Raw genomic sequence first — 23,565 nt, forward strand, 5'->3', positions numbered from 1 at the left:
ACAGTTCGAATTTTAGTACATCGTGAATACAGTATGGTCATACTCGGCACAAGAATAAGATGTGACTAGAGACTGTACTACGTGTACCTTACTTCATTATTGTAGAATCCTACCATCTATGCTTTTTTCCATAGTGAGTATGTATAATTTTTAAGCAAGCGAAGTAGCACCTAGTATATAGGTAAAAAAGTATATAGATATAGTTATTAAAAGAGGCTATCTAATCTAAGTTGTTATTAACATAAAACAATTTTTGTTACTTGGTTGGAATTGTAATTTAGAAAATTATTAATACAAATAAGTAGTACTTATTATAGTGAATAACATGTTTTGCTATACCCTTCCAGGGTCCATTATGTACCTATGTAACATACTGGTATGCAAATAAAGATCTCTATCTCTATATCTCTATCTCACTTGAGTAAGCACATTCACAAGGATTTTTAATAGTAAAATTTGCGATTTGACAGAATCCAGGCCATAATTGTTTAAAAAAACAATTTGGCAGAATCCAGGCCATAATTGTTTAAAAAAAAACGATTTGACAGATTTGACCTTTTTGACATTATTGAAGGTTATAATTTGTTAGTGGAAGTCACCGAAAAGTAAAACAATTAATTATTTTTTATAGTATCCCGCTATAAAATAGTACACATAAATCATGTCGTTAAAGAAACTTAGTATTGATGCTCTCGATTTGGCAGGGAAGCGAGTTTTGATCAGGTATTTATCAATTTCCTCAATGTATTCTAATTCAGCTAGTTACTTGAAAAGTACTCAATAAAATTGAAATTTTAGGGTTGATTTCAACGTGCCGCTAAAGGAGGGTATAATCACCAATAATCAGCGCATTGTGGCCGCCTTAGATACAATCAAATATGCTCTCGAAAAGGGCTCTAAGTCCGTGGTTCTTATGTCACACTTGGGTCGACCGGATGGACAGGCCAACCTCAAATACACACTGAAACCGGTGGCAGAGGAGCTTAAAAAGCTCTTAAACAGGTAAACATTCCTTATTGAAATAAAAGCAATCTCTGCTGAGTATCAACTGTTTACATAATTCGTTATTAACGTTTGCTATACTATAGGGAAATCACATTCCTCCCAGACTGTGTGGGACCTGAGGTGGAGAATGTCTGTGCTGACCCAGCAGCAGGCTCTGTGATTTTGCTAGAAAATCTTCGGTTCCACATTGAGGAGGAGGGCAAGGGTCTGGACGCTAGTGGGGCGAAAGCCAAGGCTGACCCTGAGAAGGTCAAAGCATTCCGGGCTAGCTTGAGGAAGCTGGGTGATGTCTATGTCAATGATGCATTTGGTGAGTACTAAAAATCTGAGGGCTGTATAAGATTTCAGAATTTAAAAATTATTTGACTTTTAATTGGACTACAATAAGTTGTGTAAAGTAAAACTGTGCGGCTGCAAATCTGACAGCCGAATGTTTTTTTGTAGCAATTTCGTTTCCAAATGCTACATAGCCCCGCCTAGTGTAGGAACCAGGCCAGGACCAGGCACAAACCCTGTGTTTTCAAATTCTGTACTGTACTTATAGTTATTTATTATGTGTAAGCATCAACTTGAAATTGTAAAGAGGAATAAATATGTTTTATGTAAATGGTATTGGTTGTAAACCTATATGCCACATAAAAATCTCCACCAAGAGCATCCAGAATTCTCTTCATTCCTAAATGTAAGAATTAACATCACCTTTCCATCCATCCATCCATCACCTTTCCATGACCTTTGGTCATTGGAAGTTGTGATCTACATAGAATGTTATTATCTTCTTTCATTTTTACAATAAATTTATTTACTCATTATTTACAACAGGAACTGCTCACCGAGCTCACAGCTCTATGATGGGTGAAGGTTTTGAACAGCGCGCCTCTGGATTCCTCCTAAAGAAGGAACTGCAATACTTTGCTAAGGCTCTTGACAACCCTGAGAGGTAATCCATCAATTGTGCACTAATAATTTGTTGATGTTATTATACTTAAAACACCTATTTTTAATTTGGGGCACAAAATTCTGTCAGGGCCATGCAATTATTTGACTATTACTCCCTTTTTATTCCTGTCTATAACATATAACATTTTAAGAAGAAGAAGAAAGACATTTATTGTTTGTGTTTGACATTGATAGTAGTGGTTAAAGGTGAAGCTTTCAACCAAAAGGTACCACTTTGTCATAAAGACGAAATTGGCTTGTGTCTTTATACAAATTACCTGTCAGAGCGTCCTAATGGCAAGCGACAATGTGGTACCTTTTGATTGAGAACATAACAAATGTTAGTGATTGAAGGTTAAAGGTTAAGTCAAACAATTAGAATTCTGTGCCTGTTTGTACATTGTCACTGCTCTGCATTGTCTTTGCAACAACGTGAAGTAGCCCTAATTAAAATTTTTGACATCTGTATGCAGCTAAATGAAAATGTGAGTTTCCGTTTTGTCCATAAGTACAGTAAGCTGCACACGCACAGGTAGCTGACCCCCCTGCAAACAAGTTTCTATGCAAGGAGTCCTTCCAGTTATCTCTGCAGCTCACTGTACTTATAAAAGTATTTTTAATTAAGGCCTTTCCTCGCTATCCTTGGTGGAGCTAAAGTCGCTGACAAGATCCAGCTCATCGAGAACCTGCTGGACAAAGTCAACGAGATGATCATTGGTGGAGGCATGGCTTACACTTTCCTCAAGGAAAGCAAGGGTATGACTGTAAGTATGCACACAGGTGTTTAAGTGTAGCAAGCTTAGCCAAATTTCACCTTCCCATACAAACGAAGTTTCGTTCTCATTTTAAAACTACGTGTTGGATTGTAATGAAACTTTGCACATACAATGACTGTAATTAGTTTATATAGCTCCAGCTTATAAAACAAGCGAAATACAGCAAAAACAAGTTTTATATGCCAAACTTCAATTCGCTGTATTTTTTTAACAATGGTATCTGAAGCTACATAAACTAATTACAAGCATAGATATACCTTATCCTATTGTAACTACAAAACTCCAAAGCAATCTAGCTAGTCGTTTTAAAATGAGAGCGTAACTACGTTTGTACGGAGAACCGAGCTTGCTGCGGACTCTTAAATACAAAAAAAAACTTTATGACGCTGGGCTTGTGGTACAGGACAAGTATAAAGGCTACCAAGAACCACACTATGAACACGCGACGTCCCGTCGGACGTTACTGTCACGTTTTAACAAAGTCTAGACTTTATACTATCATTGTATAGTATTAGACAATTTTTATGAACTTACCACACGCTAAGAACAATATAATAGTGTCCCAGATGTGTTAGCTGCCAGTATTATAAATTCTATTGCATTCATAAATGGCAATGCATACATGCAAATAAGCAGTAGAGCAATAATAAGAAAAGGTGATCATTCTAAGGGCCACTTGCACCATCTCACTAACCCTGGGTTAACCGGTTAAACCTGGAGTTGCCATGGTTACCAGTACAATTTGACATGGGTTAACGGTTTAACCGCTTAATCCCGGGTTAGTGTGATGGTCTCTTAATTGAAATAGAATACAAGTTTAAAATTTTGGGCACGTAATAGCTTCGCGTGCAGTCTTTCATTAGCGGTCTAAAGGGGAACACTGATCACCAGTCCGCCGGACGATATCAGCCTGTCAGTTGTTCGGAACTGTCAAATTTTTGTTCCAAAGGGGTCCACTGATTATCAGTCCGCCGGACGATATCAGCCTGTTAGGACAAAAATTTGACAACTGTCAGGCCGGCGGACTGGTAATCAGTGGGCCCCTTAACTGACAGGCTGATATCATCTGGCGGACTGATAATCAGTGGGCCCCTTTAGTGTAAAGTGTGCTAATGTTGGTTTTTTAAAAGTACTTTGAATTTAGTGCCAACGTTATGCAATTTTCACCTCAAGCTAAACTGTTTTTAGATCGGAAATTCCCTGTACGACGCTGAGGGTGCGAAAATTGTGGCCAAACTCTTGGAGAAGGCCGCCAAGAACAACGTGCAAGTGCATCTGCCGGTCGACTTCATTACTGCCGACAAATTTGACGAAAATGCCCAGGTATGTGATTGCTCTATTTTATTCTGTCATTGATTCCCGAAAGCTGGCATGAATGGAATGAACGAAACTTTCATTGTATGAGTAAACACCTGTATCGGTATACAGCCAGAGCCACCATTTTAATGGCTAATGTGATACACACATATATTTTTTCATTCACTCATTCATTGAAATAAACATTTGTATTTTTTTTTTCATACGTGCCAGCTCTTGTGAATCGACCTTCACCACAATACCTGTAATAATGCCAGTGACCTATTTCCTGCTTTTATGGGGCATGTTTATTACTCCTGATTTAACCTTTATCCTTAGGTTGGTACAGAGACGGTGGAATCTGGTATTCCCGACGGCTGGATGGGTCTTGACGTGGGCCCGCAGTCCCGGGAGCTCTTCGCTGGGCCCATCGCTAGGGCCAAGGTCATTGTGTGGAATGGGTGAGTTGCCATATATTTCTTTTATTCTTAGGTTGTCACAGCCACTGTAGAATCAGGTTTTCCCGATGGCTAGATGGGCCTGGACGTGGGCCCTCGGTCCCGGAATCTGTTCGCCGGGCCCATCGCTAGGGCCAAGTATATATAAATATGTTTGCACTATACAGCATTACGTAGCATATTATACGAGTACAAAATAACAAAACTAAGTCCTCAATAAGATACGACGGCCACGAAAAGACGAGGAATGCTATATGTTGTACTCTCAGACCACTTTACTACGCTAAATAGTGCTTTCGTGGACAACACTAAAAGTTTTAGAATTTATACCACTTCGTTGGCAAACTAGCTTACGGCGCGCCTGATGATAAGGCGACAATCTCGTCAACGTCGCAGAAAACAGACTTGTCGTTGTATAAATCCTTGAGGGTACTGGGGCCCGTTTATCAAAAGGGTGTAGCTTGTAATACAAGTGGAAGTTCTTTTATGACAGCTTTTGTTAGAAATGGACTTCCACTTGTATTACAAGCTACAAGCTTTTGATAAACGGGCCCCTGCTCGCCATATTTGCAATGATAATGAACTTGGACACTTGTTGCCAGGCCCGCGGGCGTGTTCGAGTTCGAGAAGTTCGCCGGCGGCACCAAAGCCCTCATGGACGGCGTGGTAAACGCCACCGTCAATGGTACCACCACCATCATTGGTAAGTACCGCCATGGAATATTTAGATACACACGTATCCAGTATAGGGAATGCAATCTCGAACCATAATTGACGATTCGAGATCTCGCGCGAAAAATCTGAATCGAGAGGGTGAAGGATTAATAGATTAGACCAAATAATTATCAAATATTTTAATCAAAAATCCCTAAGAATTCAATATATACAACTGTTTAAGGTACTTGCTGTTATAATATTTACAAAATAAAACAGCAAAATAAAAAAGGGAAACGAGCAAAAATCATTTGAATAATTAGCTCCATGCATGAATTTATTTTTATTTTTGGATTCATAATTTATATCGTTGGAACACCGGAAATGATAAAAATACTTTTGTAAACCTTAACATTATTTTATTAAAAAATATTTAAAATGTTGAAAATTTTTGAGCGGTTGAAACGCTCATAATTTTTGGCGCGAATTCTACAGAGCGTGATGACGTCACACGTTGGGCGGCCCAACTGACGTTTGCTACTAATGACACTAATCTGTCGAACGCGTGACGTCACGTGGCGTTACGAGCGTTTCGCTCACTAGCTTTTCGCGGGCAAATTTTTCTACTTTTTATTTATAATTTTAAGTAATTAAATGGTAATTTAAAAACAGAAATGCATTTGTAACATGATATAACGGTAACAAACATCCGAATAAAACATATTTCGTTCAAATATAAACTTCATGCATGAGGCTAATTGTGGGTACGCTAAGTCCGCCCGATTCTTCCTCATAGAGCGCACCAAATCGCGTAAATCATCAGTTAAAATCGGCGTTACTCAGCAACATTGTCTGAATAACATGAATCTTAGCTCAGAATACTATACAAAATAAAGTAGGTAATCACACTTCGTATCCGTTTATGAAAAAAATCCAAATATTAGCGAAAACGAGTCTCTGCACTACACATGTATAGTGTGTACAAAAATTTTAGTGCAAAAGTTAGGTTTTTTTAATACTACGTCGGTGGCAAACAAGCATACGGCCCGCCTGATGTTAAGCAGTCTCCGTAGCCTATGTACGCCTGCAACTCCAGAGGAGTTACATGTGCGTTGCCGAACCTAACAATCCTGTCCCTCGAGCTCTGGCAACCTTACTCACCGGCAGGAACACAACACTATTAGTAGGGTCTAGTGTTATTTGGCTGCGGTTTTCTGTAAGGATTATGTAGTATACTTATCGATTAAAGTATAAATAACGCCATCTGTCGAATTAAAACCAATATATCTATGAACCATAGCAGCCGGCTTAGCACGGGAGCTCCGCGAAAGTACCTCGCCCGCGACATGGATTATTCGGGCGGTTACATTGCGCGGGTGGTACTATCGCGGCGCTCCTGTGCTAAGCATACTGATATATCATAAATATTACTTTACAGAAAACCGCGACTTTATCATTAGATCCGTTTTGGAGATAATTGCTGATATGCGTATACCTACACAAATCTGCAAACAAAGTATATATTTGTATACACAAACATGCAAACAAAGTATATATTTGCATATGCAAACAAAGAGTACACATATACCTACCTACCCTCTCCGTTCCGCCGGCGGTAAAAACTAGTTAGAATTTGAATTAAAACTCTCTTTCACAACTTAATTAGTGGAAAGTCTCGGCGAGTCAGAAAAATGCGCGCTCATTTCCCGTCCAACAGGTGCCTGAAGGTTAAACGTAGCCTTTGGTAATAGCAAAGATAGATATAACTCCGTAATAGATGGATACAGTCTAAGGAAAAAACGTGCCTCGAAAATCACGAAAATTTGATTCTCGATCAGATGGCGCTAACTACCTTTGGCCTACTCTCGTATAGAGGGCGTTGACGGTTTTGTTTGTTATTTAACAATTTTAACGCATATCAGTGAAAGAACATGGGTTAAAATAATAAAAATAATTAATGCAAATAAAAAAAATCATTTATCCATATTTAAATACATTTTATCGTATTTTTATAAATCTTCATTTTTAGTTTTAAAGTGTGTCGATAGATGGCAGTGAATTTACTGTGGTTACAAAATTTACTATGACAGTACCGCTCTATAATATTATATCCTCTTTGGTAATAGCCAGGTAATTAGGGGTGGAAATGAATGTTTTTCAAAAGCGCTGAAGTGTTAAAAGTAATTCTGAACCTGATAACTGGGCCCGTTTTATAAAAGCTAGTCACTTGTTCACTGGTTTAACCAGCAGCTTTTTTGGAACCGGCGGAAAATAAATGTGCATATTAGCCAGCCGAGTCACACCTGGCCGCTTGCAGTTATTTAATTATGCTTCCTTGAAAATGGCTCAGCTATTTTGATAATTAAGGTAGAAATAAACCGTTTTAAAATTATGTGCGCCCCTCCGCTCGATTTCGTGTATTTTGTTTAATACTATTTCCACTACTAGGCATTTTAATTCTACTAATAGCATTAAAATTGACTGGTCAATTTATTTATTAGTCTAAGGAAAAAACGTGCCTCTCGATCAGATGGCGCTAATACCTTTGGCCTACTCTCGTATAGAGGGCGTTGACGGTTTCGTTTGTTATTTAACAATTTTAACGCATATCAGTGAAAGAACATGGGTCAAAATCATAAAAATAATTAATGCAAATAAAAAAAACATTTATCCATCTTTAAATACATTTTATCGTACTTTTATAAATCTTCATTTTTAGTTTTAAAGCATGTCGATAGATGGCAGTGAATTTACTGTGGTTACAAAATTTACTATGACAGTACCGCTCTATAATATTATATCCTCTTTGATTTTGCGGTAACTGATTGTCAAAAGTTGACGTTTGACAAGTAGTACAGCGCCATCTGTTTTGGATGTCAAACTAAGGGGCACGTTTTTTTCTTAGACAACCTCTCTATTACAAATAATTATCTTTGTTTAAAGCATAGAGTAACTTATACTAGAGCGGTACTGTCATAGTAAATTTTGTAACCTCAGTAAATTCACTGCCATCTGTCGACACACTTTAAAACTAAAAATGAAGATTTATAAAAATAGGATAAAATGTATTTAAATATAGATAAATGATTTTTTTTATTTGCATTAATTATTTTTATGATTTTGACCCATGTTCTTTCAATGATATGCGTTAAAATTGTTAAATAACAAACGAAACCGTCAACGCCATCTATACGACTGTAGGCCAAAACTAGTAGCGCCCTCTGAACGAGAATCAAATTTTCGTGATTTTCGAGGCACGTTTTTTCCTTAGACTGTATCCATCTATTACGGAGTTATATCTATCTTTGGTTTAAAGTAATCTTTTAGAAGCAACGCACAAAAACACGGCAAAAGTAGTACCTATCGACTTTTATTTATATAATATTAGCTTGGTCGGTGCTGTGGTGGGGTGCGCATATAAATACTTCCCGAGATATTTATCGATGTGACAGACAGACAGAGTCCCACCATAGGAGTTTATCTTTTTGACACGGAACCCTAAAAATAGAGTTTAGAGTTATTGTAGGTTTTTATCCCGGTCAATATAAGTCTAGTGACCCTAAAAATAGATCAGATACTAGGTACTTATCCTTTATTCTGTTACACAATCAGCCTCTTGTTCCGTTTAAATATTACCTATTTATACGGTCTCTCTGTCGAAATAAGTTTCGAAAAATAACAGAACGTAGACAAATACGTACTAATATTATATATGCAGAAGTCTGTCTGTCTGTCTGTCCTATTAAATTAATCAGATTAAATATTCTTAAACTTAAACAATAATTATAAACTGTAATAGATAGTGGTGAAGGCCGGATTCAAACCACAAAACACAAATCAAAATATTTAATAAAATAATTTGATTTGTTTCCAAACTTGTTAAACAAAAATATTAAATTATAAACGTCAGTATTTTAAAAGTAAAACTCCCTTAAACCTTAATAACGTATTTTACTTACAAACTACTTGGTTCGTATGAATTAGTGACATAATTTAAAAAGAAAGCTATAACTCCCTAGGGAGTTATAGAATGAAAAGAGTCGTGGACTGTATTGGGCCCCATACATTCCACGACTCTTCCGTTTTTTGGTTTCCGCACAGCATGGACTCAACATTGAAATGATAAATATGATAATATATACCACTCGTCGCTATTTCGCAGTGTTACACTTTAGGTACTTAATCAAAAATAAGAGTTCCTAAAAGTTCCAAATCAAATGTGAAAGTGTATATGTTTAGCTTAATAAATTTCCATACATCAAAATTGGACAACTCCATTAAGCCAAAGATAGATAAGTTAATCTATGATTAAGCCTTTACCTTTCAGGTACTTATAGGCTTACACATTGACATGTTTTTTATTAATAAAACTGTTTTGTCCAAAGGCGGAGGTGACACGGCGACCTGCTGCGCCAAGTGGGGAACCGAGGACAAAGTCTCCCACGTCTCAACTGGCGGTGGTGCTTCGCTGGAGCTGCTTGAGGGTAAGTTGGCAAATCCATAATATCAAGTGAGGGAGGTCCTACTGATCTAAAGGAGTAGGAACTGGAACGCCTCGGCCACGTTTGGCAGTCGGCGTCTGTATCAAGCGTGCACGTTTTGTGCGTACGTTCTGTGACCCTCGGGTAACAAGTGAGATGATGATTTACTGGCTCAAAGGAGAAAGCGGGAAGGTGGGCGCTGCGGTTGGGTATAAGGCGCGCGGGATGACATTTCAATTCTTCGTACCTCGTGTTCGAAACGCATATTGTTACTGTTTCGAATCTTATTATGTTCCTAAATATTCGGACTTGATGCCAATTCCTCCCATAAATCCAAATTCTTATATACCAAAATATGTTCTGCATGGACATATCACGATCACGATCAAGTCACTAGACATGGTATTTTATTCCAATGCTCTAATAGTTATGTCTCCAGACATTATTACCGTGAAACGCATGTTTTCGACTAAACTAACATTTTTCTCTCGGACTAAAATTTTTATGCCGCTCCTCAAACAGTTTTTGTACAGTATCACGGAAACCTTGTTGACCCATTTGAGATATCCACCATGTACGTGTATTCCCATTTGTCCATATGAATCATTCGCCTCATGTATGGCAGCGGTCAGAATACACCATTATGTAGAACTGTCATGTAGCATTGTGTAGTTAACTTATTCATTCCATGATTGCAGGTAAAGTACTGCCGGGCGTAGCCGCTCTCTCCGACGCATAAAATAGTCCACAATTATTTATTATTTAATATAATGTTGCAATGTAATCGCTTCGAAATTATATATGTACGTTTATAGTAGTTGTTAATTGTATGTTATGTAAAAGTGATAGCAGGCCATGTTTGTATAGCATAATACCTTGAGTAATAAAGTTCCACTACAAATTATTATTATTTTTAATATTATGCCCCACACCAGTAGGATTAAATACTTAACAAGCAGTACTCGTGAAGTAAAACTATGTAAATAGATTATATTACGTATAATATAACTTGCGTGTAACTTATATTCATTATCGCGACATAATCTATTTAACATAGTTTTATTTCATGGGTAACTAACGCGTTAACCGAAGAATATTAACTTAGTAGACTGAGTTTTTACAAAAAACAGGACAGACCACACTCCGTTTGCTTTGTCGTAGACGCAGTAGTGAAGTAAAAACCGGCCAAGTGCGAGTCGTACTCGCGCACCGAGAGTTCCGTACTTTTTAGTATTTGTTGTTATAGCGGTAACAGAAATACATCATCTGTGAAAATTTATCTAGCTATCACGGTTTATGAGATACAGCCTGGTGACAGACTGACAGACGGACAACGGAGTCTTAGTAATAGTATAGAGTAACTTATACTAGAGCGGTACTGTCATAGTAAATTTTGTAACCCCAGTAAATTCACTGCCATCTGTCGACACACTTTAAAACTAAAAATGAAGATTTATAAAAATACGATAGAATGTATTTAAATATAGATAAATGATTTTTTTTATTTGCATTAATTATTTTTATGATTTTGACCCATGTTCTTTCACTGATATGCGTTAAAATTGTTAAGTAACAAACGAAACCGTCAACGCCATCTATTCGACTGTAGGCCAAAACTAGTAACGCCCTCTGAACGAGAATCAAATTTTCTTGATTTTCGAGGCACGTTTTTTCCTTAGACTGTATCTATCTATTACGGAGTTATATCTATCTTTGGTCATAGTAAATTTTGTAACCCCAGTAAATTCACTGCCATCTGTCGACACACTTTAAAACTAAAAATAAATATTTATAAAAATACGATAAAATGTATTTAAATATGGATAAATGATTTTTTTATTTGCATTAATTATTTTTATATGATTTTGACCCATGTTCTTTTACTGGTATGCGTTAAAATTATAAATAACAAACGAAACAGTCAACGCCCTCTATACGAGTGTAGGCCAAAACTAGTGGCGCCATCTGATCGAGAATCAAATTTTCGTGATTTTCGAGGCACGTTTTTTCTTAGACTGTATCTATCTATTACGGAGTTATATCTATCTTTGGTAATAGGGTCCCATTTTTACCCTTTGGGTACGGAACCCTAAAAATTATATAGGAAGCGTGCATGAACTGTAGGGGGCAGCACAGGCGCCGTCAGATTTTTGTGTAATAATGTGAAGTTAATGCTTCCGATGTAGCCCACAAGTTGTCAGAACCTACTATGCACAATAAAGCGTACGAGGACGGTAGATGGCAGCACTTGCTTTGGCGTGAAGTCTCAATGCACATGTTTGTTTCCGATTCAGGCCACAAGATGGCAGACCCTCCAACACGCACGGCCCCTATAGTACCCTCTACTACTAAGTGGTTCACAACTTCAAGACGTAATTAATAATTAATTATACCTAAGTACCGATCTTACCGATGTTCATTTCGTTTTGAGTTTTTTCTTAGATTTATAACAATATTTAGCCGTAAAACGACATTCAAATAATGGAGTATTCCACGATATTGTCTACTCAACTACTCGAAATTTGCAGGTATGTTTCCTTTTCTGTGACAAATGGTCAAAAATATGCCCAGAAAAATAATCATCTGCTTTTAACGCCGAAAAAAAAGTCGCAACACAGGAAATAAAATGCGTTATTACGGGCCTGCCCGTGGAATGTTTTAATAGTCCCACCTAAACGAAAATATTCGTGTTAATTTTGGACCAAAGTTGGTAGTTTTTGTACTAATTAACGGTTGGGTGGTTTTACGGTAACTAGGTACTTGTTATAAATAAACTCTAGTCTGCCTGGGCTACGGTGAGACTTAACACATACAGTGCCATCGCGGATTACGCACTACGAGCGTAGCCGATAACGTGATTTACGTGAGAAAAACCGTATTTAGCAAAAAGCGCCTACGAGCAGAGAATACGCCCAGCGGGTCGCTGGCAGTGAATGTGTTAAAAGGACAAGCGGGGAATTCCTCGGACCTTGTGCGTATATTGTACATGACTGAGGCTCGGCATAACATAGGTAACATGTAATTTTAAATATTTGAAGTTCCTTTATGTGTTTGCATCTTTATCATTTATTCTAAATCTGTGTGGTTTATTCTAAAGCCAAGTGAACTGTATATTGGTTGTGTGCTTTTGCCAAAGGAACCTAGCTTGGCTTACCGATGGCTGAATACTAAACAATCTGACTTACCTGTACCTATATTTGCACTTATGCTCATTAAATATGTATAGTCGTTTTTAATAAAATGTTCAAAATTGTAGTGTAGTTTTATAAACAGCATCAAACAACATTTTATTACTTAGTTCCACGTCGACAAGCTTTTACCTATTTGTTTAACTTGAGAGCGTTTGTTAGTTTATTTAGATTATACGAGTACGTTGCAAGGAAAATGAACTAGTTCCTAATGTCCTTTTGAACTGAAATTCAGCATAAAATTAGCTTCAGATGGCAAACCCATTACGAGCTTAGAAGATACATTTTATTTATAGAACCCTGGCGAGCATGGCCTGCAGGCCGAAGCCTCTAGGGTCACTCATGCTAAATATAAGTATGTACCTATGATTATAGTTCAGTGGCTTCTCCCCGCGACTTCGTCTACGTAGAATGATGTTGATGATTATTCGCTGATTGGTCAAATTCATTCATATATCTCCATCAGACAGACAGAATTACTTCCGCATTTATAATATTAAGTAGGGATTACTATGAGTATCTTGTAGATATAGAGCACCTCGGTCGCTCCGATATATCTGATGGTGACTGTACAAGGGAAAAATTCGACCCATGCCGCCGTGACCCGGGTGGCCAAGCGGTTTAGACATCTGCCGCAATTGCAGAGGACGCTGTAACGATTCTAGCCCTTGTTCACTTTTTCTGTCGTATACCTATGACATTTATTTCAGTTTATAGGTAATTTTATAGTAGTGTGATAAAATACAAGTTAAAATATTTTCTTTAAAATTGTTCAATTTGAGTCCTGTCCTCGCTGACATTTGTTGCAAAAAAGTTGATTCCACAAATTCAACCCTACATAGGTAATACTAAGTCTGAAATATTCCCAAGTTTAAATTGCACCTCAGTACCGGCTGATGCAATATCCAGTAACTCGATCTCCTGGCAATTAAGTCGCGGCTAACCCGAGACTTTTGATGCGCCGTCAGATAAAGTTTTGCAAGTAATCTCCTTACCTATTTATTACATCGAAATAAATAGGTAAGGAGACAGGCCAGTGCAATTGCGCGGATAGAAGCAAAGACGCCTACTTTAGTAACAACCGTTAATATTAAGTCAGAGGCCCAATACTGTGACCGCACACTCCACTAATGAAAGGGAGTAAGTAATTGGTAACGGCAGAATGAGGCCCTAACTACCTCTCTCTGGCTCTTGCTATCGCTTAATATAAATTTTATTTGCCTAAGTTGCGTTGGGGATTGGATTTATCGTATATATATATATATATAGCTGACGTAAGGTGCGTTGAGGTAAGATTGAAAGGGTTTTTACGAGGGGTAAGACAAAAAATCATCCGTATGCCGAAGCATTACGGGCGACTTTTCATCCTACCCCTCATGAAAAACCTTTTCAATCTTACCTCAACGCACCTTACGTCAGCTATATATATATACGCTAAATCTATACCGAACGCCGGCGTAGTTGTTTAACTTTTTGACCGCCAAAGACGTCAACAGACGCGCACGGTAACAGTGGAATATCAACCTTCGTGAATTCTGATAAGCTATAATGGTGCGTTGTATTTGGTAGGCATGGTGTTTAAGGGGTTAATAGGTGAGCATACAGTGTAGAAAAACATCATGGGCCCTGGAGGGAAAGTACCTTAAAACATTAAGTTAGCTCATTTTACTTAAAGGAAACATTATTTTATTTTTAAATAGAAACAAAACTCTCAAATTTAAATCTCCCAGTATCACAAAAGGATTGGCGAGACTTTCCACTTTAGATCATTAGTATGAAACAAATCCATATACCTCCTAAGCACAGTCCCTAGAGTGTGGGGGCATGTAAACAATCCATACTAATATTATAAATGCGAAAGTCTGTCTGTCTGTGTCCGTGTTAAGGGATGATTTTAGGGATAAAAACTATCCTATGTCCTTCTCCGGGACTCAAATTTTAACTAAATCGGTTCAGAGGTAGGGGAGCGTGGGGGAATGGGAGCGAGCGGGTAATGAGAGCGGTGTAAATATAGACTTACTTAATGATAGTATTTATACAAATGTAATTCAGGAGTGTCAGGAATCCTTCGCCAGGGCTTGCCTCCTATGGGCAACCCCGTAGTTCCCCGCGATTAGTTGCAAGAGGCCAAAGATAGATATAACTCCGTAATAGATGGATACAGTCTAACTAAGGAAAAAACGTGCCTCGAAAATCAAGAAAATTTGATTCACGTTCAGAGGGCGCTACTAGTTTTGGCCTACTGTCGTATAGATGGCGTTGACGAATTCGTTTGTTATTTAACAATTTTAACGCATATCAGTGAAAGAACATGGGTCAAAATCATAAAAATAATTAATGGAAATAAAAAAAATCATTTATCCATATTTAAATACATTTTATCGTATTTTTATTAATCTTCATTTTTAGTTTTAAAGTGTGTAGACAGATGGCAGGAATTTACTGGGGTTACAAAATTTACTATGACAGTACCGCTCTAGTTTAAGAACGAATGCTTGTTTTTGGCTCCGCGGTTATAAAAAATATATAAATTTCATCATTTTTGATTAGCATTAAGATATATACATACTGTTTTATATTTACACGAAATATATGGCTGTCTATTTAATCTTCAGCGCTACTTTTGAAATTGCAACTGCGAATCATATATATATATATATATTTGCACGGGTGGAATATGCGGCTAATAAGAGCCTTCATAGCAGAACTAGTTGAATTTAGCTCCCATTACCCCAACGCAGTTTATAATCGTTTTCTTATATATTTGACTTTATTTACCTTTCTAAATGCCACGTAAGGAAGACCTTACAACGACAAAAGCCTTTGGACAGTAGAAACTTTAGAAAATGTAATCCAAAACTATTTGAGATAAAATTTGTTCTTTGGCTCTGATTACCCGAAGTGCGGGGTAATGGGAGCGAATTCAATTTTTTTGTTTTTCGTGTCTAACCGATGGTGATGATTTCATTTTTGTGTTTTTTTCTCTGATTATGTATAGCCAGATAAGCAACGCTTTCGTCTATAATTAAAGCATTTTTTAATTACAACAAATATAAAAGTTATTAATAAATACTCTTAGTAGGCTCCAATTCCCCCACGCTCCCCTAACACACAGACAGACAGACTTTCGCATTTATAATATTAGTATGGATTTAGAAACTCTATTAGTGTACCTTTCTAATAGCAGTAAGATTTTTCCTATGTCTCTTACTAATAATTATTTTAAACACTGATTTCGCAGTGAACCACGATGTTATATTTATTTAATATTTTTCCTAATATCAGCAATTCATTATTAATTTCGGGCAAAAAGAAAAAAAAACATGCATTAAAATTATGCCTTAGGCTAAAAGAAGTTAGGGCAAATATAAACGGCATTTACAACCAGTCTACAAAACAAACATGAACTTTGATTGACATTTGCCAGTAAACAATTTGTTCTATTGTCGACCCGTACCCAGGTTAAACTGCCGAATTCGCATTGCAATTTGAACTTTATGCACTTGAGCGAAACCTGTTTATTCTATGGCTTCTACGTGGCCGGGGCATACCTTCGCCGTTAGAAAATGATAATATGGCGGTTATCGATCGGCCCTACGCGCAAGCGTCCTTGGCAACGTTCAGTGCCAATTTTCAAAATTACTTCGCACCCTATAATGAATTTTAGTGTAACAACTGAACGTGTATACTTTTGTTTGTTGTGAACGTGTATGTCGTTATAATTTTATTGTTTTTTGTTTCGGCGATCGACAGGTTGATCGTGCAGAGTGGACGCATTGACAGTCCACCGGCCGCTCCGGTCCTCACCAATGATACGGGTGGACCAGTTGGCGTGGAGGCGCGCATGCCCGCACTGGATTCAAGGTGTTTTATCAGCGATAGTTTCAGAGCCAGTGTCAGTAATGTGAGGCTTGCGAGCGGCGCCGGGGCCCGGCTAGCCCTCAAAAATGTAGCAATCGTCTTTCTCTCAACACGGTTTATTCCGCAAATACGAGTACCTAGTCATTATTATATTACAAAGTTAAATGTTTGTCATCAATTGTTGTCTAGGATAATATCAATCGTCTCTATGGTAGTTTTTGTTGTTTTAGGTAGGTAGGCAAATCTTTTAGAAGGTGAGTCGTTAAATACAGACTGAGACGCATGACTGTGCTTTGATTTTATTACTTAAATTACACGAAGAAGTGCAATTTATAAATTGGTTTTTGTTTTCTTGGTTATCATTTTAATTATTTCTTATGTTATCTATTTGTTATGTTTGTTATTTTGTGCAACAGATGATTCGTGTTCCTGGCGGATACTTACAGTTGCAGGACCTTTGTGTGCATTTGTTTATAAATAAATGCGTATGCGTTAGCGAATGTTATGTACTTACCTATTAAACGTGAGCTGTGCAAACATTTCCTACCATTACCTAATACCTACTAAGAATTTACACAAATATTTATTTAGTGATTTTTAATACTTTTTCACGACTCATAGTTAGACTTATATGCCGAAATTTTGTAACTAAATGCGTATGTGGACTTTATATTTATTTACACAATGTTTATCATGTAATTTTCTATCAAAACGTCGGTGTGACCTTCTAAAATCTATTATATAGGGTATTTGACTGTATTTAAAATAAATTATTTTACACCATGCATGAAATAAAGCACCAGAAGATTAATAGAGAAACGTACACAGCAGTTATTTTTAGACACAATTTATATTTTAAAACCCGTATAAAACTATAAATAGTAGGTAATTTGATTGTGACGTCACATGCTAGTGTTTCATATAAATTCCTTAGTAGCCAAATAGTTTGGACATAATTTTAAAACTAACAAGGGACTCAATCGCGTACAAACTTACGTTTATTTATGGCCTGACGTTTCGAACGTGACGTTACGTTCGTGGACACCGCACTTGATTTTGATTATTAACTTGTACGCTAGGGTTGTCACTTTGCCTATACACAACACTCACGACATCCGATGGTATGTGGCGGGATGTTTTTTCCCCCTTACATTTGCTAATTACTGGATTCCACGAAGACGAAATCCCCTGTCCCTCATTTTGATTGAAATTTCGATGTTTTCTGATTTCAATTGCTTCTCGTACCTTCCTGCTGTAGTAAAGACGTTCCGTTGAGAGGACTTTGGGATTATGGAGCTCCATCCAGTGGTAGTTTGGACAGTTCGAAAAATAAACTGATTGATCGTCTTTTGTTTATTATCTCAATTTCGTAGGTAAAATATGGATTATAAACTTATTAGTAGGTTTTTACTGTTCCAGCCATTCGTTGCGTTCACAGCATTATATTTGCGCCGTAGTGATTGATTGATTGACAATCACAAACCGAACATTTCTCTCCTTCGTCGTAATCTCACGATATATATAGTGTCAAAAATATCTACAGTTATGTAATAACTTTATACAGGGGACATGTATCTAAATACAAAACAATTCAAACGTGGCAGATACATTGAAACGCAAATTGTAGAGCTTGTTAGAGAGTGAACCTTCTGTACCTAGTACTATTATTTATTCTGTGGCAATGTTCAGAAGGTATGTACAGTCTGCATCATTACTAGCAGATAAGATAAGATAACGTGTAAAAAATATCTACAGTTATGTAATAACTTTATACAGGGGACATGTATCTAAATGCAAAACAATTCAAACGTGGCAGATACATTGAAACGCAAATTGTAGAGCTTGTTAGAGAGTGAACCTTCTGTACCTAGTACTATTATTTATTCTGTGACAATGTTCAGAAGGTATGTACAGTCTGCATCATTACTAGCAGATAAGATAAGATAACGTGTAAAAAAATATTTACAGTTATGTAATAACTTTATACAGGGGACATGTATCTAAATGCAAAACAATTCGAGCGTGGCAGATACATTGAAACGCAAATTGTAGAGCTATTGTGCCTGTTTGTAAAACTAATAGAGAGTGGCAGTAACTTTTGCGGCGTTGGTTTATTCGCTACTATTGTATGTTGATTCTGCATACCTGACTACACATATAAAGATAAGCGTCGTACGTTCAACTTTCAAATAGATTATACTTTTTTATTTCATATCGTCATTTTTCTCTTGTCTTTGCCTTGTCCCATTCATTTGGAGTAAGCGCAGTATGTTCTTCTCTTCTATATATCTCTATCCTCATCTCATTAAGTTATCAGATACTTGGGTCAAAAACTTTTTCAGTAAGTATGAGTTAAGGTTATGCGTCTTTCCTGTGGACAGCATGTATCCAAATCGTTGTTTTTGTACCCAAATGTTTTTTGCCCATTTCCTTCCTACTTATATAGTCTCTCACACACACACGTGATAAAATAGGAAACCGTCACGTTTTTACACCTGGCGATCGAAAGTGCTGTCATCTTGGCTAGGCCCTCTGCTCTTACTTCCCTCAACATTCATACCGTTCTTGTCACATGCCCGTAAGGCGATTTACTTCATATACTTTACTTTACTTAATATTTTTGCCATGGGAGCAACTTTCAGGCATCCCCTTTATATTTCTAATTCGTCCTTCAGACCTCCATTTTCTAGCGAGCCCTTCCACTGGTTCACCTTTCGCTCTAATACCATTTTGTCTTCGTCTGTCAGTGCGATATCATCTGCATACATGAGCAACCACGGCGGTGGGTCCTGTATCTCCGCCGTGACGGCGTCAACTACTATACATATACCTAAAAAGAAATAATAGTACCATCAGCCGTTAAAGTGCATGGCGACTTTATCAATGAATTCATTCATAATTTCTCCATGCAATTTCGCAGCTCACTATACATACCTCGGACTTAACAGGGTCTCTCTAACAAGCTCATACTATATAAATCCTTCCTATTATGTCTAATTATTTCATATATATCAGGTTATCTATTACTCCATATTGTTTGGGATCATACAATTTCCCTCGGTTATTATCTGACTAATGACGAAGATGGATTGATAGATAGTTCAATATTGTTTGTGACAGTCCACAAACAATATTGAACTGTCTATCAATCCATCTTCGGTTCTGAATTAATTTATACAATCAGCGCCAGCATTATACACCCAAATGGTGTGCCGGGTGGGAGAATGTTAGTACAGCTATGCCTGAACTTCTTCAGCTACAAGATGGACCCGAATCATGACATCATTACTCATGTGTTAATTTTAAACACATGATGATGTGTTGTGTTTTGTTTAATCATGTTTGACACGGTAAACAATAAACTAATTCTTATTCTTATTCTAAATAATTTCTGGAGCAAACTGTGTACGGAGACGAAGCTACAGAGCGTAGCGTGGCGATATTACCCGAAATTTTCCGAATGTGTTACCTAATTATTGCAAAGAAAATGGATATAGAGTCAGAAGCTGCAAGCGGTGGATTCAACCTACTTGGTACTTACACCTGTTTTTATTATAGTTACTATCTTTGTATAACAAATTGAAAGCAATAAAAATACTTTACTATTATGTTTTTGTTATTTTCATTCCACTCTTTAAAACCTTTAAATTTCAGTTAAATGCCTACAATCCGAAAAAAAGTCACTTGCATCGTGGTTTTCTAAAATCACACAATACATTTTTATTTATGTCATATTTTAGGTTTCTGGTTCTAAAACACAAAGACTAGCATGTGTGGCTGCAACGGGCTGTATGAGAACTACTTCGACTGCGGCTCTAGAAATAATGCTAGGACTCCTGCCACTACACATATACATACAGAAAGAAGCGGCTGCCACAGCTCTTCGGTTGAAAAATCTAAACCTATGGACATCTTTCAGCTCATCGCGCCTATCGACAAAATACCAAAAACTATGATCTTCTGGAGAGATTACGCCATATCGTTAACAGAAGATCCGAAAGAATGACTAAACCAAACAAACCTAAGAATACTCACAGATGGCTCAAAAACAAATGAAGGGACAGGATGTGGTTGGTGTCTTCTCGGAGGACCTGAACATACACATCACAAAACCCCTTGGTGAACACAATACGGTATTTCAAGCGGAATGTGTAGAAATAATAGATGCTTGCAGTGCTATTACGACAAGTGAAACAGAAAGCATACTAATACTGTCAGACAGTAAATCAGTATTACAAGCGCTATGCAGCGACAAACTTACCTCAGAGCTTATACTTGAATGTCATCGGGGCCTCACTGAAGTGAGCAAAGAAAACAACAAAGTAACAGTATAATGGATAAAGGGGCATAGTGGATCAAGAGGAAACGATGCAGCGGATGAACTGGCCTCAAAGGTTCAGAAACACCGGCATATGGACCCAAGCCAATTATGCCCCTACCAATATCCTACATACACAACCAGCTAGAGCAACATCACAGACAATGCACAACAGGTACTGTAATTAAATGAAGACATGCAGGCAAACCAAAGATATTCTACTGAACCACAAGCTCACCAAAATATTACTGATAACACCAAGAAGTTACTACGTAAAATAGTTGGATTAATAACAGGACATAACACACTAAACAAACACCTACATACTATGGGTATAACTGACAGCCCCATGTGCAGAGCGTGCATGGAAGAAGAGGAAACAACAAAACATATTCTCCTAGACTGTAAACAGGTAGAAGTATATAGGAGCAAATACCATGCACACTGAAGGAGGCAGCTAGCAACCTGAAGACTTTGCTAGGCTTCGTGGAGGAGCTGGGGTGGTTATAGAGTAGCGCTACCTCGTTTCACGCAAAATAGGCACATTTGGATGTCGATTTGCGGAAAATGCCCAGCAAAACTAACTAACTAGGTTTCTGGTTCGCCTGAGCAAGGTCCGAAGATAGAAGCTTTAAAAAAAGTCACAGTGGCACTCGTAACCGACTAGACTAATTGCTTTCATTCCGCGAACGTGCACTCGGCCCCGTAATAACATATTCCGGAGCAAATAACAAGATCCAATGTAACTGCGACGCTATATCGTTGCAATAAAGTGGTATATCGCATTCCAAATATAGGAATAGCAGTGTTTAATTTTTCAACCTCATACTGAGTTGTGTTATTATTGTAAAATCAGCTTTAGCTATGTGTGTTATAAGATTAACATTTCTCAAATTCCGAATAGCTGTTAGAGATGTAGAAAGATGAGGTTTCCCGTTGCAGCATGAAACCTCTTCTTTAATATTTCATCTGGCGCCTAGACTGAATATAGTTGTATAATTGGCCAATTTGGAGCAATGCGATGTATGTACTTTATCTTATTTATATACTATACTGTATTTTTACAGGATTTTTCTGACTCGTTCAGAATGCCATTAAACACATAATTATAATCCATCTCTATTGCGTCGCGCAGTCGGGTATAAAGTGATCTCATTCTTAGGTCGGGTAACAGAAAATGAACAAAGCATATCTACCTAGGTTGGAGATACATGTCGACGTCAAAGATATGTTTACATTTTTGCCTCATTAGGTACTAATGCGTAAGGTACAGTCGAGACTCCAAAAATATATTTAAACGCCGCTAAGACACTGATATTAAGGCCGTGTAAATATATTTTTGGAACGTAGGATTGTAACGATGTGTCTGCACTCGACCGTACAAAAGTGTAAACATATCTTCGACGTCGACTGTACAACGAGTACCTATCGTTGTAATTTACACAGAAAAGAGCATAATTTCAAGTTGTAAAGAAATGGCATACAAATGGTTTTCCGTAATGTTTTTAATGTTATTTTCCAGGGAAAGTCGTTAACTAATCTCTTAAGAAATGAGCGTTCAAAGTTCAAGTTTGAATATTTTATACTCAGCACTATGTCGAAAGCTTTGTTTTAATCCTTTCCATGTTGAACCACCAATTACAAGGATTATCCAACTAAAATCCTTTGATCCTCCTTGAAATTTCCGATATTTTAACACGGTTAAGTCATTATTGGCTTACTGGGAAACTGCGAACTTTATGCAGTAGCAGCACTCAGCTCATGGTTTAATAGGTATGTAACTAAGTGTATTATATGGAATAGATAGGGTAACATGCTTGACAGTGGTGGCCTTTTATCGTTAGAGTTGTTTTTGACCAAACTGACCAAATTGCACATAGTAAAATGTATGTGCCCTGCAGTAGCACGGGTGTTTTTTGCCCTTAGCCGGACTTGGCAAGGAGAATATATTTGAAGTTTTATACACAGATATATTATGAAATCGTAAGAAGCTTAAAAATTTATGTTTCATGCAAATTGAAACGTTTTTATATATTTTGGCCAATTCAGTAGATTTACGCACAAGAAACGGCTAATGTTCGTTCGGGATATCGGAGTTAGTCCCATAGTAAAACTTTAGGGTCGAACTTACCTATTTATATACCTAGCAAAATATGGATAAGGGTTGTACAAACATCCAATAGGTACCTGAGATATAGGCTGTGGACAATGACTTCGGCGTAGGCACTTGACTCATCTGACTACGCTTTAGTTAAGGGTCTAGAGAGCACTGAGCAGTGCAGACCAATAACTTGACCGCGTTTCTGAGACACTGCTTAGTATTAATAATTCGGCCAAGTATACGGGATAAACGCGCGCATTGCGAGTTCCGCACAACTAAATAAATTATAATTACGTTTTGGTTTATTTTTCAATGAGACCAACTTATGCTGCAACAGTTTTTATTATTTTTCACCTCAGCAAATCGATCAAGCCTACTTTCATGACTCCCTGGAGTGAGGAAAGTGCGACTTTCCTCACTCCAGGGAGTGAAACAAAGTAGCTTTTTATTTAGTGAAGGCCATGAACTGCCACTTCATACTTTTATTA

The 23,565-nt window shown here is 37.4% G+C and overlaps 2 protein-coding genes across 5 annotated transcripts in view; both read left to right on the forward strand.

Annotated features, from left to right (window-relative positions):
* The first annotated feature begins 548 nt into the window (after positions 1–548).
* Positions 549–10,513, forward strand: LOC134755174 (phosphoglycerate kinase). Its single transcript, XM_063691679.1, has 10 exons — positions 549–723; positions 799–1,002; positions 1,089–1,315; positions 1,828–1,945; positions 2,570–2,708; positions 3,909–4,043; positions 4,356–4,477; positions 5,077–5,177; positions 9,514–9,612; positions 10,308–10,513. Exons 1-10 carry the CDS (start codon positions 662–664, stop codon positions 10,346–10,348), a joined length of 1,248 nt encoding a protein of 415 aa, XP_063547749.1. The 5' UTR covers positions 549–661; the 3' UTR covers positions 10,349–10,513.
* Positions 10,514–16,337: 5,824 nt separating this feature from the next.
* Positions 16,338–23,565, forward strand: part of LOC134755155 (PDZ domain-containing protein 8) — a 47,488-nt gene continuing 40,260 nt past the window's right edge. For 2 of the 4 annotated variants that reach the window (XM_063691654.1, XM_063691655.1), the window contains exon 1: positions 16,338–16,912. The gene's annotated coding sequence lies outside the window, so the exon portion shown is untranslated. The remainder of the gene's footprint in view (positions 16,913–23,565) is intronic. The other 2 variants (XM_063691653.1, XM_063691656.1) reach the window with 2 other exon arrangements.

This window comes from Cydia strobilella, chromosome Z (genome assembly GCF_947568885.1).
Source record: "Cydia strobilella chromosome Z, ilCydStro3.1, whole genome shotgun sequence".
Classification (NCBI taxonomy): Eukaryota; Metazoa; Arthropoda; class Insecta; order Lepidoptera; family Tortricidae; genus Cydia; species Cydia strobilella.

Excerpts from the sequence above, each read along its gene's own strand:
- LOC134755174 (XM_063691679.1), top strand. The coding sequence starts at position 662 with ATGTCGTTAAAGAAACTTAGTATTGATGCTCTCGATTTGGCAGGGAAG. Across the intron at positions 1,946-2,569 it reads GCTCTTGACAACCCTGAGAG|GCCTTTCCTCGCTATCCTTG; the intron begins GTAATCCATCAA and ends TTTTTAATTAAG. Across the intron at positions 5,178-9,513 it reads TGGTACCACCACCATCATTG|GCGGAGGTGACACGGCGACC; the intron begins GTAAGTACCGCC and ends TTTTGTCCAAAG.